The sequence below is a fragment of the Ylistrum balloti genome, unplaced genomic scaffold (genome assembly GCF_031769215.1).
Source record: "Ylistrum balloti isolate Yb309-2 unplaced genomic scaffold, AGI_CSIRO_Ybal_v1 Utg369790, whole genome shotgun sequence".
Taxonomy (NCBI): Eukaryota; Metazoa; Mollusca; class Bivalvia; order Pectinida; family Pectinidae; genus Ylistrum; species Ylistrum balloti.
Genome location: NW_026781974.1, coordinates 1,207,525 through 1,223,743, shown reverse-complemented (window position 1 = coordinate 1,223,743; position 16,219 = coordinate 1,207,525). Strand labels below are relative to the sequence as shown.

General features: G+C 36.4%; 1 protein-coding gene across 1 annotated transcript; it reads right to left on the bottom strand.

The window, feature by feature from the left end:
- Nucleotides 1-2,684: 2,684 nt before the first annotated feature.
- On the bottom strand, nucleotides 2,685-10,902 carry LOC132544336 (inactive pancreatic lipase-related protein 1-like). Its single transcript, XM_060207919.1, has 8 exons — nucleotides 10,561-10,902; nucleotides 9,628-9,856; nucleotides 9,129-9,248; nucleotides 6,702-6,827; nucleotides 5,405-5,638; nucleotides 4,159-4,273; nucleotides 3,256-3,441; nucleotides 2,685-2,832 (listed from the first exon to the last, which is right to left on the bottom strand). Exons 1-8 carry the CDS (start codon nucleotides 10,900-10,902, stop codon nucleotides 2,757-2,759), a joined length of 1,428 nt encoding a protein of 475 aa, XP_060063902.1. The 3' UTR covers nucleotides 2,685-2,756.
- Nucleotides 10,903-16,219: the final 5,317 nt, after the last annotated feature.

Sequence of the window (16,219 nt, the reverse complement as noted above, 5' to 3'; positions counted from 1 at the left end):
AAATTTCTTTTACTGAAAATAATTGCAAGTGGGCAAATAAAATTAGATACGGAAATTGAGAGCATGAAGTAATCCCCCAAGAAATAGCAAAGTCCACTGTAAATGAGTTAATTACTAATATAAGTGATATGTTTAAGAGGAACGACGAAAAAGGTCTTGTGATAAAAAAAAAGGCTTATGCAAGTAAAACATTCATAAGTCAGGGGACGATCAGCCCTGGATCACACGTGAATTTCACATGAAACGAAAAGAATTTTACGACGCTAAGAAAAGGTACACTGTTTTCAAAAGTAATGTGAACCGTAAAACACTTAAGAAAATATCCTTAATAGCAATACAACAGGTAAAATATTCAAGGTGTTATATGGTATGTAAACTGATATCAAATCATGTGTAAAAATGGAAATGAAATATCTCAAATGTTCACATTAAATATCCGATTGAAAGCAGGAGAAAATTGCTCGCCATTTTTTATTTGCCTTGTATCTTAATGGGTGAATAAAAGAATCTTGTTTCGACAAACATAAAGAGATAGCACCAATAGCACACAATAGTACCAACGCCCAGCACGACGGAAATAGTGTGATCAGGTTGTAAGGGTTCAAGGTTTTATCTAATCATTCTGACACATTAACGTGTTTAATAAGAGATCACACACATATAATTATCATGATACATGGTGTGTGATAATAAGTACAAAAATTACAACAACTTCTATAAATAATGATAATTCATTTTTGCATAATTGCAAAGAGAAAGAGCACAACAGGGTACAGCAATTAAATCAATAATTTATCTTTTTTTTTTTATAAATCTACAATTTTTTGTGAAGATTTTTACAATAAATATATCAAACAAGCATTGCATTTTAATTTGACTTGGATAAGTGAAATAAAATTTTGTTTATATTTCTCCCTTATACGTTTTACTGATTCATTTTGGCAATTAAATAAATAGTGAAATTCATCTCCAATGTCGGAATTAACTAAAGTACAGGCTCTCTCTTGACGAGGAGTACCTAACCATATTCCTGTTTCTGAAGGTAAATGCATATTTGAAGAACGAAACTTTCACAATTATGTTCTTATCTTAAGTATTACTCTTAATGAAATATTTTTCTTGTTCAAATTTTGTCTTAAAAATGGAATATGTCTGCCGTCTAGAGGAGTTAAGAAGATCGACCATTAAACCATTTCACAATTTTGTTATCAGACATAATTCAGGTCAGTTTGGAATATATCTTTAACATTTGTGAGTCATTTAACTGACATGGTTCCATTTTCTTGTAACGTATACATTAACTTATAGATAATACTTGATAACTTCTTAGTGGTAATCAGCTTATACCAGAATACTTTTATGCTACATCGTATTTCAATGTCTAGTGGATATCTTCCCAGTTCCCTATAAACAAAGAAATTAGCTGTGGTTTTTCTTACGTTAAGTATATTTTTACAAAATGGCGCATGGATTTTTCCTATAATAATCATATTTTCAAACCCCCATATTTCTGATGAATACAGGAAAAATGGCATGCTTACTGAATAAAATATTTTCAATTGTAAATCAATTGGTAGTGATATGTTTCTTAATTTCTTGTAGACTGCAAAAACTAATTTCTGTGCTTGTTCAATAACTGTTTTCCTTGCTTTAAAAAGCTACAGTTGAAGTTAAATAAAACACCTAGATATGTGTACTCTTCAAATATATCTAATTCCATGTTACATAATGTGAAATGGGGAGTTCTTGTATATTTCCCTTTCGAGCAAATGAACACTTTAGTTTTTCTTGAATTAATCATTAACTTTCAAGTATTACAGTATTGTTAAAATTCGTCTAATGCTAATTGTAAACCATCTGGTGTTTCTGATACCAGAACGGTGTCATCAGCATGTAAGATAACGAACAGTTCGAGGTACATTCCAATCTCGTCAATACAAAGTTTATTTATTTTTTCAATAAAATTTACATTTTTCTCATCAAGATACGTTTCTAAATCATTTCGATAAATTAGAAACAAAAATGGCGATAAATTTCCAACCTGTTTTACCCCGATCTCACAATCGAACAAACCCGACTGTTCACGTCCATTTCTGGTTTGGTATTATCGTATAACTTGTAAATAACTTCCAGTAATTTTGCATATTTGAGGCTTTTGCCGCAGACCGACTCTCCTTACAGAATCTAATGCTTTAGTAAAATCACTGAACGTACAATAGTTTTTTTTCCCAGTGAAAACTATATTGAGATAAGGGAATACAGGACAAAAATATTGTCTGTTGTAGAATGACTTATAAGGTCAAATTTATCAGAAATTTTTAATTAAAAGATTATTGATAAGCGAGGTGAACACTTGACTAAGGCATGACAACAAAGCGATCGCTGAGTGTTGGTTTGTGAACAATCACCGACGTGGTAACATTAGTATTGTATAGCCGAACTGTCGTGTACTTGAATACATGCACGTCCTACGTGTTTCCGACAGATGAAGTTGCTAACGTATAGATATATAACGGAAATCTTCCAAAGAAGAAAAGACCGACTGTCCTATTATATCTAGGTAATGTTATAAGGAGACTGATGTTGGAGTTTTTAAACAAAAAAAGTTTATTCATGATTCATAACCAAACCAAAATAGCAGAAATTATCATTTAAGAATAATTAAAATTGCAGACGTGATCGGAGACTCTGTATACAGCCTGGCATAACGTCAGTGTTGGAGAAATCACAGTGACGTCACAAAGGAGTTCCGCTCTCTAGCAGCCCCAGTGAGATGACAAAGTCATTGTTCGGTCTGCGTGTATCCCGTTCTCGTGTCCACAAAACTTCACCCTACATGAAAAAAACAATTTTGAACAAATGTGTGTTTCATGTGTTTAACAAAACACACAACACCATGTAAAAATATCTTGTTCATTGACCGTGTCCAAATGCCTTGTTCACAAACATAAATCTTTGCAATGGAAATTAATAAACTACAATACTGATAGGAGACAACACGTGTGAGTCTTGCTACTCTTCATAACAAAAAATTGAATGCAATGTACATCATTAAACAATATAAACATCCGTGTGTACTGAATATTGATGTATGCACATTCTATACCGTTCTTAGTACATGTTTCTTAATAAAAAAAAAAGATTTTTGAACTTACATTACTACCTTGACCTTCAAACTAAGCACACCACCTTAGTGTTCACGTGTTAGCTTTCCATTCGACTTCATTAGATATATATATACTGTTGTTTACTTACTGATTAGTGTTCTCTGTAGACTGGACGAGGATGCTGTGTAGTTTGATTGTATGTGCAGTATGGTGTGTGTGAGAATCTCGGTTAGGTTCGTCATACTTCACGCGCAGTGACGTCACTTGACCGATATCCATGTTTGTGGCGATGACGTGCTTCTCCACCTGACCAGCACGGAAGTACTCATTACGTCTAAATATATATATTGAAAATACAATGTATTGTCGGTCTATAATCTGGTTAACATTGCGCATTATTCATTTCCGCGATCATTTAATATCGCAGTTGTTAGAAAGGTTATTGAAAAACCCAGACACAGCGTTCAGCGTGGCTAGATACTCTCACGCACACACACACATACACACCATCACTCACACAACTTGCAAAAACGTTGTGTTGCAGAGCATTCACGGCAAAAACGTAAGCGGCACCAAATCGTGTGTTAACAGAAAAAGCACTGATCCCGTTTTTAGCTGTTTCAGCCAAGCTCTGATTGGTTGTAGTAAAGATATTATTACAGACACCGAGTTAACAGTGTTTAAGTAGTGTCCGGTTATTTCTAGGCGTAGAAAGACTGCAACTTTTTGTCTAATCACTGCCAGAATGTTTCTAGAAATTGTCTGCACAACCCATACAAACTCAATGAAGCCCTCGCCACACTTATTGTCTAATTATTTTATTGTAGATAGTATTCATACGATATTCCATGTCAAAGGAGAGAGAAAAGGAGTCATGAAAATCATATTGGTCCATCGGTAGGTAATGAGACTGTTCTTCCAGATGTCAGTAGTAATACTGAGACATTTATCAGCTTCGCGAGAAACACACATTAATATACAGTTACATTACCATTAATTAAAAAGGAATACAAATACGATAGCAGCATAACTGATATCAATATTTACTTACGGAGAAAACTTGATTTCTTCTGATCTACCATTGTCTCCCACCAAAGTGACGAGCAGTTCCCCGTATGTTGTTCCCGAGAAATACGACACGTGGATTTCAACAGAATATTCGTGAGCTGCAAAATGTGTTTCAGTTAAGAAGTCACACAAAGCGTACTCTTTTTATTTCTAGAAATGGCAGTGAATAATCTGCTGACACTGCTAGTACTAATCCCGAAAATTCCATTTTTTTTACAATTTCGAAACGTCAAGATCAAGCGTATATTCTGAACCGTGTCACTATTCGAACTAACTCAAATACGACATTTTATCTTTACAGTAGAAAAATAACGATCAGTAGTCCTTAGTAGAGCTAGAAATTAGTATTCTATAGAATTACAGTTTCATGTTAACCACTCCAGCTGATACTTCAATATTAAATATGAGAGACGACAACTAACAGACTCAATAGCAAATATCTACTAAAAGCGATACCATCAATGTCTGAAGAAATTCTACAAAAATACAAGATATGACATCATGACCACATGAAATAAAACATTTCTCAAATCAACAACTTCGCCCGGAAAAATCTTGCACCACACAACTTTAATAGACACCTAGAGATCTAGACCAAATATTTTGACAATGAGGACAACATTTAAATTTTACAAGGGTGTGTGGATTTATCACTGTTAATAAATTATAACATAGATTTCTTCTATACAAACTAGACAGATATGGAAACAAGGGGGATAATCCTGGACTGGGGTTGATCCATCGCTCTGGGATTTACATAAACCAGCACTGCGAACAATAGCTTCAGCTGTGTTTTCATTTATGACATGGAGAGAAATAATGATTTAACAATTCAGTTTTATTCTTAATCAGTGAGGAAGCAGCAGCAGAAGTAACAGCCAGAGTCATTTAATGAACATAATAAACAAAAAATAAAAAAAAAAAAAAAAAAACAAAACAAAACCACCGTAGGTACCGGTAGGTATCGAACCGCGACCCAGAGGTGGAGGGTAAGTGACGCCTTAACAAATAACAAGTCGATCATCTCCGCCCATGAGTAACCGAATTGGGGCCATCTCAGAACGTATTATTCCCCGAATGTTAATGTTTTATATATATATATATCAGCGCTGACCATTTGATAGAATGAAATTACTGCGTCCATGTGGTGCTAGATATCAAACTATTACACTAGGGTTGAAATCTCATATTTGATAAATACATTATCAAACACATCCAGTAATACTGACCACAGTATGGCGATGAGCCGGCTGTGCTAAGGTAGAAAGATCCTCTCTGACTTGTCTGGTCAGCCTCGTATCCCATCACTGGACATCCACCAGTTGGACAGCCAAGGCACGCGCCATTGTCGAACTGTGACGCAGACGAGCAAACGTGACCATAGAATTTGCACGGTGAGTTAATAGATTCGATGAACAGATTTATTGCTCGAGAGTGACTGCACGCGAGGGAATCAGCGGCGCCTGAAACGTGCAAAATGTACACGAGGAGCTAAGGTCATCTCGAAAATCACTAAAATCAAGCTTGACGAAATCAACAGCGTTAAAAACCAGCACGGACGGGCACAACTGATTTGATTGCAGTAGCTTTCATGGTTCCACAAGGTGCACATTCAGGCCCTTGCTTATTTCTACTTTTCATTAATGGCTTGCAACTATACATGTAATGCATAAACAATAAAATCATTATTATTTGCTGTAATAAATGTGTTGAAATGTGAGTAGATACAGAGTGGTGGGTTATGAATGGGGTAATGTGTAGTGAGAGGAAGACGATTTTTCAAAAACTGTTGCTATGTATATTTTCCCTGAGGCAAACCCTTAGATACAAACAAAAATTGAAATAGATGGAGAGAAAAATTGAAAACTTGTTGAAGACTTCGGTGTGTAGTTCAAAGTTGAATTAAAACTCTCATATCGAAATAGGTACGTTGTATATCCGAATCAATTAAAATGCTAGGTTTTTAAAATAACGTCCTTGTGACAATGTTCCACTATACACACATTGGTAGCTGTTTTGAAAATTGTATAGACACTGCATTCTGGATACTGGTGAATTTTAATCTCATGAGAGAACTGAAACTTAAAAATAAATTTGGAAAAATTAAAAACACTTCACTTCCTTGAAGTTATGGGGAGGATCGGGGATCAATTTTCAACATGTTCAAATGTCCGTTTGAGAAAACTACATTCAGGAAGAACTCTTTTTAAAACCAGTACAAGCTATTCTTATCGTTTATATAGAGTCAGATATGTTTCAACCAAATCATGAGTCAACAAAACATTTGTTTTGTATTGATAGTTTTAAGAAACAAATAAAAAAATATTCTGTTTAAGATTTTTACTTCTGTTTGATTGGCTCTGTTAAATTTCAGTGATGTTGTGTACTTGTAATTGTACTAAATTATATCAATTATTAATTTGAGTTTCGAATCCATGGAATGTAGTTTAAATCTTTTTTTAAAAATCAGGATATTCTGTATAAGATCGAGGGATTTGTTACCATATGATAAAATCTACTTCTTACCTCCGACTGACCCGTGAAGAATGTTACTGATGGCGCTGGTAAGGGGTTTTTCGTTACATCCTGGCTGATGCTGGCCGCCATTAGGATAAAAGTCAACATGGCCGATAGCGTCCATCATACCGTAACCTACAACATGTGAAAGTTCTGACAAATACAAACGTATTAAGGTATTACTATTAACAACACTGCAACAACGGAGGACATTCTGTGTTACATTATATACCGTCCATAACACTGATACAACAGGGGACATTCTGTGTTACATACCGTCCATAACACTGATACAACAGGGGGACATTCTGTGTTACATTATATACCGTCCACATCACTGATACAACAGGGGACATTCTGTGTTACATTATATACCGTCCACATCACTGATACAACAGGGGACATTCTGTGTTACATTATATACCGTCCATAACACTGATACAACAGGGGACATTCTGTGTTACATTATATACCGTCCACATCACTGATACAACAGGGGACATTCTGTGTTACATTATATACCGTCCATAACACTGATACAACAGGGGACATTCTGTGTTACATACCGTCCATAACACTGATACAACAGGAGACATTCTGTGTTACATTATATACCGTCCACATCACTGATACAACAGGGGACATTCTGTGTTACATTATATACCGTCCACATCACTGATACAACAGGGGACATTCTGTGTTACATTATATACCGTCCATAACACTGATACAACAGGGGACATTCTGTGTTACATTATATACCGTCCACATCACTGATACAACAGGGGACATTCTGTGTTACATTATATACCGTCCACAACACTGATACAACAGGGGACATTCTGTGTTACATTATATACCGTCCACAACACTGATACAACAGGGGACATTCTGTGTTACATTATATACCGTCCACATCACTGATACAACAGGAGACATTCTGTGTTACATTATATACCGTCCACAACACTGATACAACAGGGGACATTCTGTGTTACATACCGTCCACAACACTGATACAACAGGAGACATTCTGTGTTACATTATATACCGTCCACAACACTGATACAACAGGGGACATTCTGTGTTACATTATATACCGTCCATAACACTGATACAACAGGGGGACATTCTGTGTTACATTATATACCGTCCAAAACACTGATACAACAGGAGACGTTCTGTGTTACATTATATACCATCCACAACACTGACAACAGGAGACATTCTGTGTTACATTATATACCCTCCACAACACTGATACAACAGGGGACATTCTGTGTTACATTATATACCGTCCACAACACTGATACAACAGGAGACGTTCTGTGTTATATTATATACCATCCACAACACTGACAACAGGAGACATTCTGTGTTACATTATATACCCTCCACAACACTGATACAACAGGGGACATTCTGTGTTACATTATATACCGTCCACAACACTGATACAACAGGGGACATTCTGTGTTACATACCGTCCACAACACTGATACAACAGGGGACATTCTGTGTTACATTATATACCGTCCACAACACTGATACAACAGGAGACATTCTGTGTTACATTATATACCCTCCACAACACTGACACAACAGGGGACATTCTGTATTACATTATATACCGTCCACAACACTGATACAACAGGAGACATTCTGTGTTACATTATATACCGTCCACAACACTGATACAACAGGGGACATTCTGTGTTACATTATATACCGTCCACAACACTGATACAACAGGGGACATTCTGTGTAACATTATATACCGTCCACAACACTGATACAACAGGGGGACATTGTGTGTTACATTATATACCCTCTACAACACTGACACAACAGGGGACATTCTGTGTTACATTATATACCGTCCACAACACTGATACAACAGGGGGACATTCTGTGTTACATACCGTCCACATCACTGATAGAACAGGGGACATTTTGCTGTGCTGATAACATATTTACAATAAACTTCCCCTTTTAAATAGAAAACTAAGTCCTTTTCGTGAAAATTACTTTGCTTCAACATTTTATAATGCTACAATTAAGTAGGGTCTTTTTCAATTTTTTTTCTAACTTCGTAAAATCTTCCCACTTTTATAAACCACCGTTACAAAACAGGATTTGTTTTATATGTATTACCAACCATCTGAATCATCGACATAAAGAAGGTTAAAGTATTGTTTTATCTGCATCACTGACTATCGACTTACCAAGAAGTGTCTAAAATGGTGCCATTACATCCATATAACCTAATCCGTGTTTTTGAATCGGGTTTCTTTGTACCGGATTTACTGAAATCTTTATCAAGAGATACGGAAAAATAAAATTATTTGAGTGACCAGAAAGCAAGTATGACGGATATTGAACACTCGACTGCAGAAATACAGACAGCGTCGTTAAAACATGGCTTTATAAACGCACCCGAAACTCCAAGGAAAGCTGACCCATCTGTGTGGATGATGTCGACGAAGGTGGCATCAGACGAGTCAAGTCGGCGGTCAGTAGGTTGACCCTTAAAGTCTGGCTCAGCTGGGTCTAGTCCTGCAAAGTATAAGTCGCTTCCGGTCACATTTTTTCTGTTGCATCATGGTATCAAAGAGAAGATCCACGAAAATAAAGCATAACCACAATGCAACCCACCATGGCATAACCTTAAAGAGTTAAACATTCGATGTATATCAGGTTTTTATTACTATCTTTGGGCAATTTTGTTTTATACCATCTTTTTACAGCGGTTGGCACCCTACTACCGGGAATACATTGCAAGCCTTTGGAGGAAGATCCTACGACCTTAACCCTTTGCCTTTGCTTTACTTGAAAGCAGCCAATGATCGTGACCCTTAATTTTCATTGTCCTATGATGACCTTGACCCTGTAATGACTTGAGGTACATTATAAATAGCATTGAGGTTTTACGTACCAGAAATACGGGCAATGCCCTTTACACGGTATCCGATGTGTCCGGCTATTTGTGCCCCAAGACTGTGGCCAATGATGTGTACTTTGTTGTACTGAAGTGATTGGTTGCTATGGAGATAAGTCAGCGTCTTTGCAACTTCCGCTCCGACAAGGTACGTATTGCCCACAGCGTGGCCGTACGCCTGTTTACTTCCACTTTGCCAGTCAACCACAATCACGTTGAAGTCACCCTGGAGAAAAATCACGATATTAAAATGAAAACACATTCTTAACAACAACAACGACAATGTAAATCAGAAATCCTAAAAAAATGTACAAACGACACACAAGTGAATAAAATCTTTCAATGAAAAATTATAATTTCGCCGGGAACAGACGATATTTAATAAACATTTTACGCGAAAAATATATCATCAAAATACAACTGATGGAGAAACGCGAAAAATGAATATCACCAAAATACAACTGATGGAAAAACCCAAAGTCTGTTTTTTGGTGGGGGGTGGGGGTTGCTTTAAACATCTGGCGGCAATTTACCGCTGGTCGAAAGAGACCTTTCCTTTAGCTGGATCGACTAAACGTGAAATTAATCAGTCACAGTCCGGGTTCGAATCCTAGCAGAGGCATTAAATAACTAATGACCCCGTGATACCAATTAAATAAAAAGAGGAAGAAATCAGCAGTGTTCCATGTGAAAGGCTTTCACTTCGTGTGTAACGTCATTCAATACTGTGTTACCGTCACTGTAAGGAACTGACCCCAATATTACAAACATATCTAAGATGACATCACACCATCTGACGTCACACAAATCGAAAGAGAGTTGTTTTATGACAACTCGGCTACAAAGATACATACCAGGACAATTTTACAAGCTAAAAATGTACCTGTTGGTGACATGTCAATAAATTTACGTCATTAATAAAAATTTTACTTTTTTGAGCAGTTCGCTGGTCATCTGGACCACCCAGGAATCTGATCCGGAGTTAAGGTAACCATGGATAACGATTTTCGTTTCTTTTGATGTGTCTAGCGCCGAGGCGAAGTGTCCAATCTGACTGCTATAGTGATCCACGTCAAAATTTACGATAGGGTTGTGCGCGTGCGCGCGTGTAAAAATCCTCATGTGCGTGTTCACCCTCTCCGGCTCCTGGGGAACAGGGACGAGTCCGTGCGAGCTGAAGCAGCCGAACTCTGGGAGACATTCCGTGTCCCGTGTCTGAATCTCTCGTCCAGTTACAGACAAGAAAAAACAGACAAGTATTAAAACCAACATGATTCTTCTCTGAACGCTGATCGAACGTACAGACGGACAACACGGGAATGGCAAGTCAAATTTATATTTCTAGAGCGAGTGCTTCCTACAACACACCTGTTTCGACCATTTTCTTCTCATATAAAGCTAAAGGTCATATCAGTCCGTTTCTTTCTTGACAACAAGTGTCTCCAAACGCGAACTCACAATAACCCTAGATAATATGACCTAACAATTCGTTTAGATTGGTGTCAATCCGTGACCTCGAAACACTGTACTGACGAACAATACAGAACATGCAGAACATCAGAAGTTAGTGTTTCGGTGCAACATGGCTAAAATAAAATCCCACTTTATATCATCAGTTGATTACTGAGTTTTCATTTGTTACAAATATATTCCAGTCTGAGTAGCGATCTACAATAATTTAATTAAAACTTGGCTGTAACTATTAAGTTAAATTCATGATTGTTTAAGTGACAGTGATAATTAACTGTACAGAGTTAATTAAGTGCACAGTTGTTAGCCCCCTGCCTTGACCAATCACGTTTAATGATCAACTCAACTGATTGGTTTATATCCGTTGTTTATAGCTACATTGTAGCTGGTGACCACATCGCTGAACAAAAGAGGGAGGCACGCTTTCTAGATCGATTGGTGTAAAGTGCCTTGCCAAAAGAGACAACCGCGACAACGCGGATCGTTATTTCAGCATCCTGCGAAAAACAGACAGCACACGATAACACTTTGTATCTTTACCTGAGGTTGAATACTTTGTACTCTCGACTGATCTTTCATGACCCAACCCTATTCTTTGTCTATAAATACTATGTCGGCCATTTACATTTTCTTGGTCACCAGTTCAAGCGAAAATAGACTGGCGCCGGAAATGACCTCTGTGAAATTTAGCACGTTATTGACCTTTCAGGTGACGATAAAAACATTTGAATTTTTTATGACTGAGATAACCACAACTTAGTCTCTCGTTATTCTCCAAACGGAAACAACGTTCCAATGTAAATATGAATTCTTTCCATCGCCATTTTCAGTGCCACAGAATCAGTGCTCTATTGTAGATCCGTGACAATTTTGTCTCTCACCATTTGTTTGTCTCTAAAGATCTCATTATATATGAATATTCATATGAGTTCAACTTTTAAGAAAGCCGTGTGTGAAAATATCCCTGATTCCAAATCATGCAAAAGCGTTTTGCAGTGATGTCAAATATTTTCAACTGTTACAGTAGACTTGTTACAACTGTCTCCGCGAGTCTCTCGGCAAGTAATAGCATGCCACATTCATACCTGACAATAAGAAATCTGGTCCTCGTTGAAAAAATCCACATTTATAGTCTGTAGACACCAAATCAACATTTAAATCAAGAGCTGTTTGAGCATAGTCCGTCTGTTGGTGACATATTCAAATCGTTTGAATAACAAATGATATTGAAAAATAAATAAAGAAAGAAATAAGGTCACGGTAACCTGTCTATATTTCTCAACACATGCAGAAAACATTAAACTGGGCAAACTGAGAAAAGAATTAAGGCCAAATTCTAATCTAAGAAATCCCTAGTACAAACTACAAAACTTCAAACTAACATCAAACCGAATATCAGCATATCTAGTACAAACTGCAAAACTTCAAACTAACATCAAACCAAATATCGGCATATCTAGTACAAACTGCAAAACTTCAAACTAACATCAAACCAAATATCGGCATATCTAGTACAAACTGCAAAACTTCAAACTAACATCAAACCAAATATCAGCATATCTAGTACAAACTGCAAAACTTCAAACTAACATCAAACCAAATATCAGCATATCTAGTACAAACTGCAAAACTTCAAACTAACATCAAACCAAATATCAGCATATCTAGTACAAACTGCAAAACTTCAAACTAACATCAAACCAAATATCAGCATATCTAGTACAAACTGCAAAACTTCAAACTAACATCAAACCAAATATCAGCATATCTAGTACAAACTGCAAAACTTCAAACTAACATCAAACCAAATATCAGCATATCTAGTACAAACTGCAAAACTTCAAACTAACATCAAACCAAATATCGGCATATCTAGTACAAACTGCAAAACTTCAAACTAACATCAAACCAAATATCAGCATATCTAGTACAAACTGCAAAACTTCAAACTAACATCAAACCAAATATCAGCATATCTAGTACAAACTGCAAAACTTCAAACTAACATCAAACCAAATATCAGCATATCTAGTACAAACTGCAAAACTTCAAACTAACATCAAACCAAATATCAGCATATCTAGTACAAACTGCAAAACTTCAAACTAACATCAAACCAAATATCAGCATATCTAGTACAAACTGCAAAACTTCAAACTAACATCAAACCAAATATCAGCATATCTAGTACAAACTGCAAAACTTCAAACTAACATCAAACCAAATATCAGCATATCTAGTACAAACTGCAAAACTTCAAACTAACATCAAACCAAATATCGCATATCTAGTACAAACTGCAAAACTTCAAACTAACATCAAACCAAATATCAGCATATCTAGTACAAACTGCAAAACTTCAAACTAACATCAAACCAAATATCAGCATATCTAGTACAAACTGCAAAACTTCAAACTAACATCAAACCAAATATCGGCATATCTAGTACAAACTGCAAAACTTCAAACTAACATCAAACCAAATATCAGCATATCTAGTACAAACTGCAAAACTTCAAACTAACATCAAACCAAATATCAGCATATCTAGTACAAACTGCAAAACTTCAAACTAACATCAAACCAAATATCAGCATATCTAGTACAAACTGCAAAACTTCAAACTAACATCAAACCAAATATCAGCATATCTAGTACAAACTGCAAAACTTCAAACTAACATCAAACCAAATATCAGCATATCTAGTACAAACTGCAAAACTTCAAACTAACATCAAACCAAATATCAGCATATCTAGTACAAACTGCAAAACTTCAAACTAACATCAAACCAAATATCAGCATATCTAGTACAAACTGCAAAACTTCAAACTAACATCAAACCAAATATCAGCATATCTAGTACAAACTGCAAAACTTCAAACTAACATCAAACCAAATATCAGCATATCTAGTACAAACTGCAAAACTTCAAACTAACATCAAACCAAATATCAGCATATCTAGTACAAACTGCAAAACTTCAAACTAACATCAAACCAAATATCAGCATATCTAGTACAAACTGCAAAACTTCAAACTAACATCAAACCAAATATCAGCATATCTAGTACAAACTGCAAAACTTCAAACTAACATCAAACCAAATATCAGCATATCTAGTACAAACTGCAAAACTTCAAACTAACATCAAACCAAATATCAGCATATCTAGTACAAAACAATAATTACAAAACGAAAGTTGCAGCAAAACCTTAACGTCAACCGAAAATTTACAAAAAAAAAAAAAAAAAAAAAAATTTAATTTCATTTCATTTCATTGAACCACACAATCCGAAACTACATATATATAATTATACAGAGCAGAGTAATAAAAACATTTACTTGGAAATGCGATGCCGGGTTAATCCCATGAGCCCCCTATTCTTCTTATATGAAAGGAGAAATAAGGTAACATACAAATAGGCACCGAATTAATCAAAAGTTATATAGAAATGGATAAGTATATAACTCGAAAACATTTACATCAAAACTCGAAAATATTCACACCAAATCTCGAAAATATTTACACTAAAACCCGAAAATATTTACACCAAATCTTGCAAATATTTACACTAAAACTCGAAAATATTTACAACGAACCTCGGCTCCTGCTCTGTTCCTTTCCATGGATATTCCCAATACAAAAGCGTCATCTCCTAACCAGCCTGTCCTTATTGTCATTTGAGTTACATGGTATATTTTAACTACATACGTATCCTGTGCCACGTGATCATCTTCCCGTGTTACTTCTGATCTCCACCACGAATATCATGCCTGAACATTAGTACGTTGGCGTTTCGTCTTATTAAAGACAATATTTTAGTTTATATTGAAATCATTTAGATTTCTTATGTTTCGACTTAATCAAGGCAACATTATTGGGGTAGACAAGGTGAAGATTTCTTACTCCTGAGGTTGAATTCATTTAGATTTTTTATGCGTTTTAACATGTTAAAGACAATATTCTCAAAGTGCTATTTTCATATCTTATGCCTCAGTTCATGCCAAGATATACTACGTGATGTTGTCCGGAGTTTATCAAGCGCCCGTCAAATCATCAGGTGTACTTCCGATTGGCTCTTTGACTATACGCTGTTTCTATCGTTTAGTCAGCCTTTGTGCTATACTTCTGTACTGTTCCTAACGTTCTGTCAGCCTTTGTGCTATACACCTGCACTGTTTCTAACGTTCTGTCAGCCTTTGTGCTATACTCCTGTACTGTTCCAAACGTTCTGTCAGCCTTTGTGCTATACGCCTGTACTGTTCCTAACGTTCTGTCAGCCTTTGTGCTATACTCCTGTACTGTTTCTAACGTTCTGTCAGCCTTTGTGCTATACGCCTGTACTGTTCCTAAAGTTCTGTCAGCCTTTGTGCTATACGCCTGTACTGTTCCTAACGTTCTGTCAGCCTTAGTGTTATACCCCTGTACTGTCCCTAACATTCTGTCAGCCTTTGTGCTATACTCCTGTACTGTTCCAAACGTTCTGTCAGCCTTTGTGTTATACCCCTGTACTGTCTCTAACGTTCTGTCAACCTTTATCTATACTACTGTACTGTTCCTAACGTTCTGTCAGCCTTTGTGTTATAATCCTGTACTGTTCCTAACGTTCTGTCAGCCTTTATCTATACTACTGTACTGTTCCTAACGTTTTGTCAGCCTTTGTGCTATACTCCTGTACTGTTCCTAACGTTCTGTCAGCCTTTGTGCTATATGCCTGTACTGTTCCTAACGTTCTGTCAGCCTTTGTGCTATACGCCTGTACTGTTCCTAACGTTCTGTCAGCCTTTGTGCTATACTCCTGTACTGTTCCTAACGTTCTGTCAGCCTTTGTCCTATATGCATGTACTGTCCCTAACATTCTGTCAGCCTTCGTGCTATACACCTGTACTGTTTCAAACGTTCTGTCAGCCTTTGTGCTATACTCCTGTACTGTTCCTAACGTTCTGTCAGCCTTTGTGCTATAATCCTGTACTGTTCCTAACGTTCTGTCAGCCTTTATCTATACTACTTTACTGTTTCTAACGTTCTGTCAGCTTTTGTGCTATACGCCTGTACTGTTCCTAACGTTCTGTCAGCCTTTGTGCTATACGCCTGTACTGTTCCTAACGTTCTGTC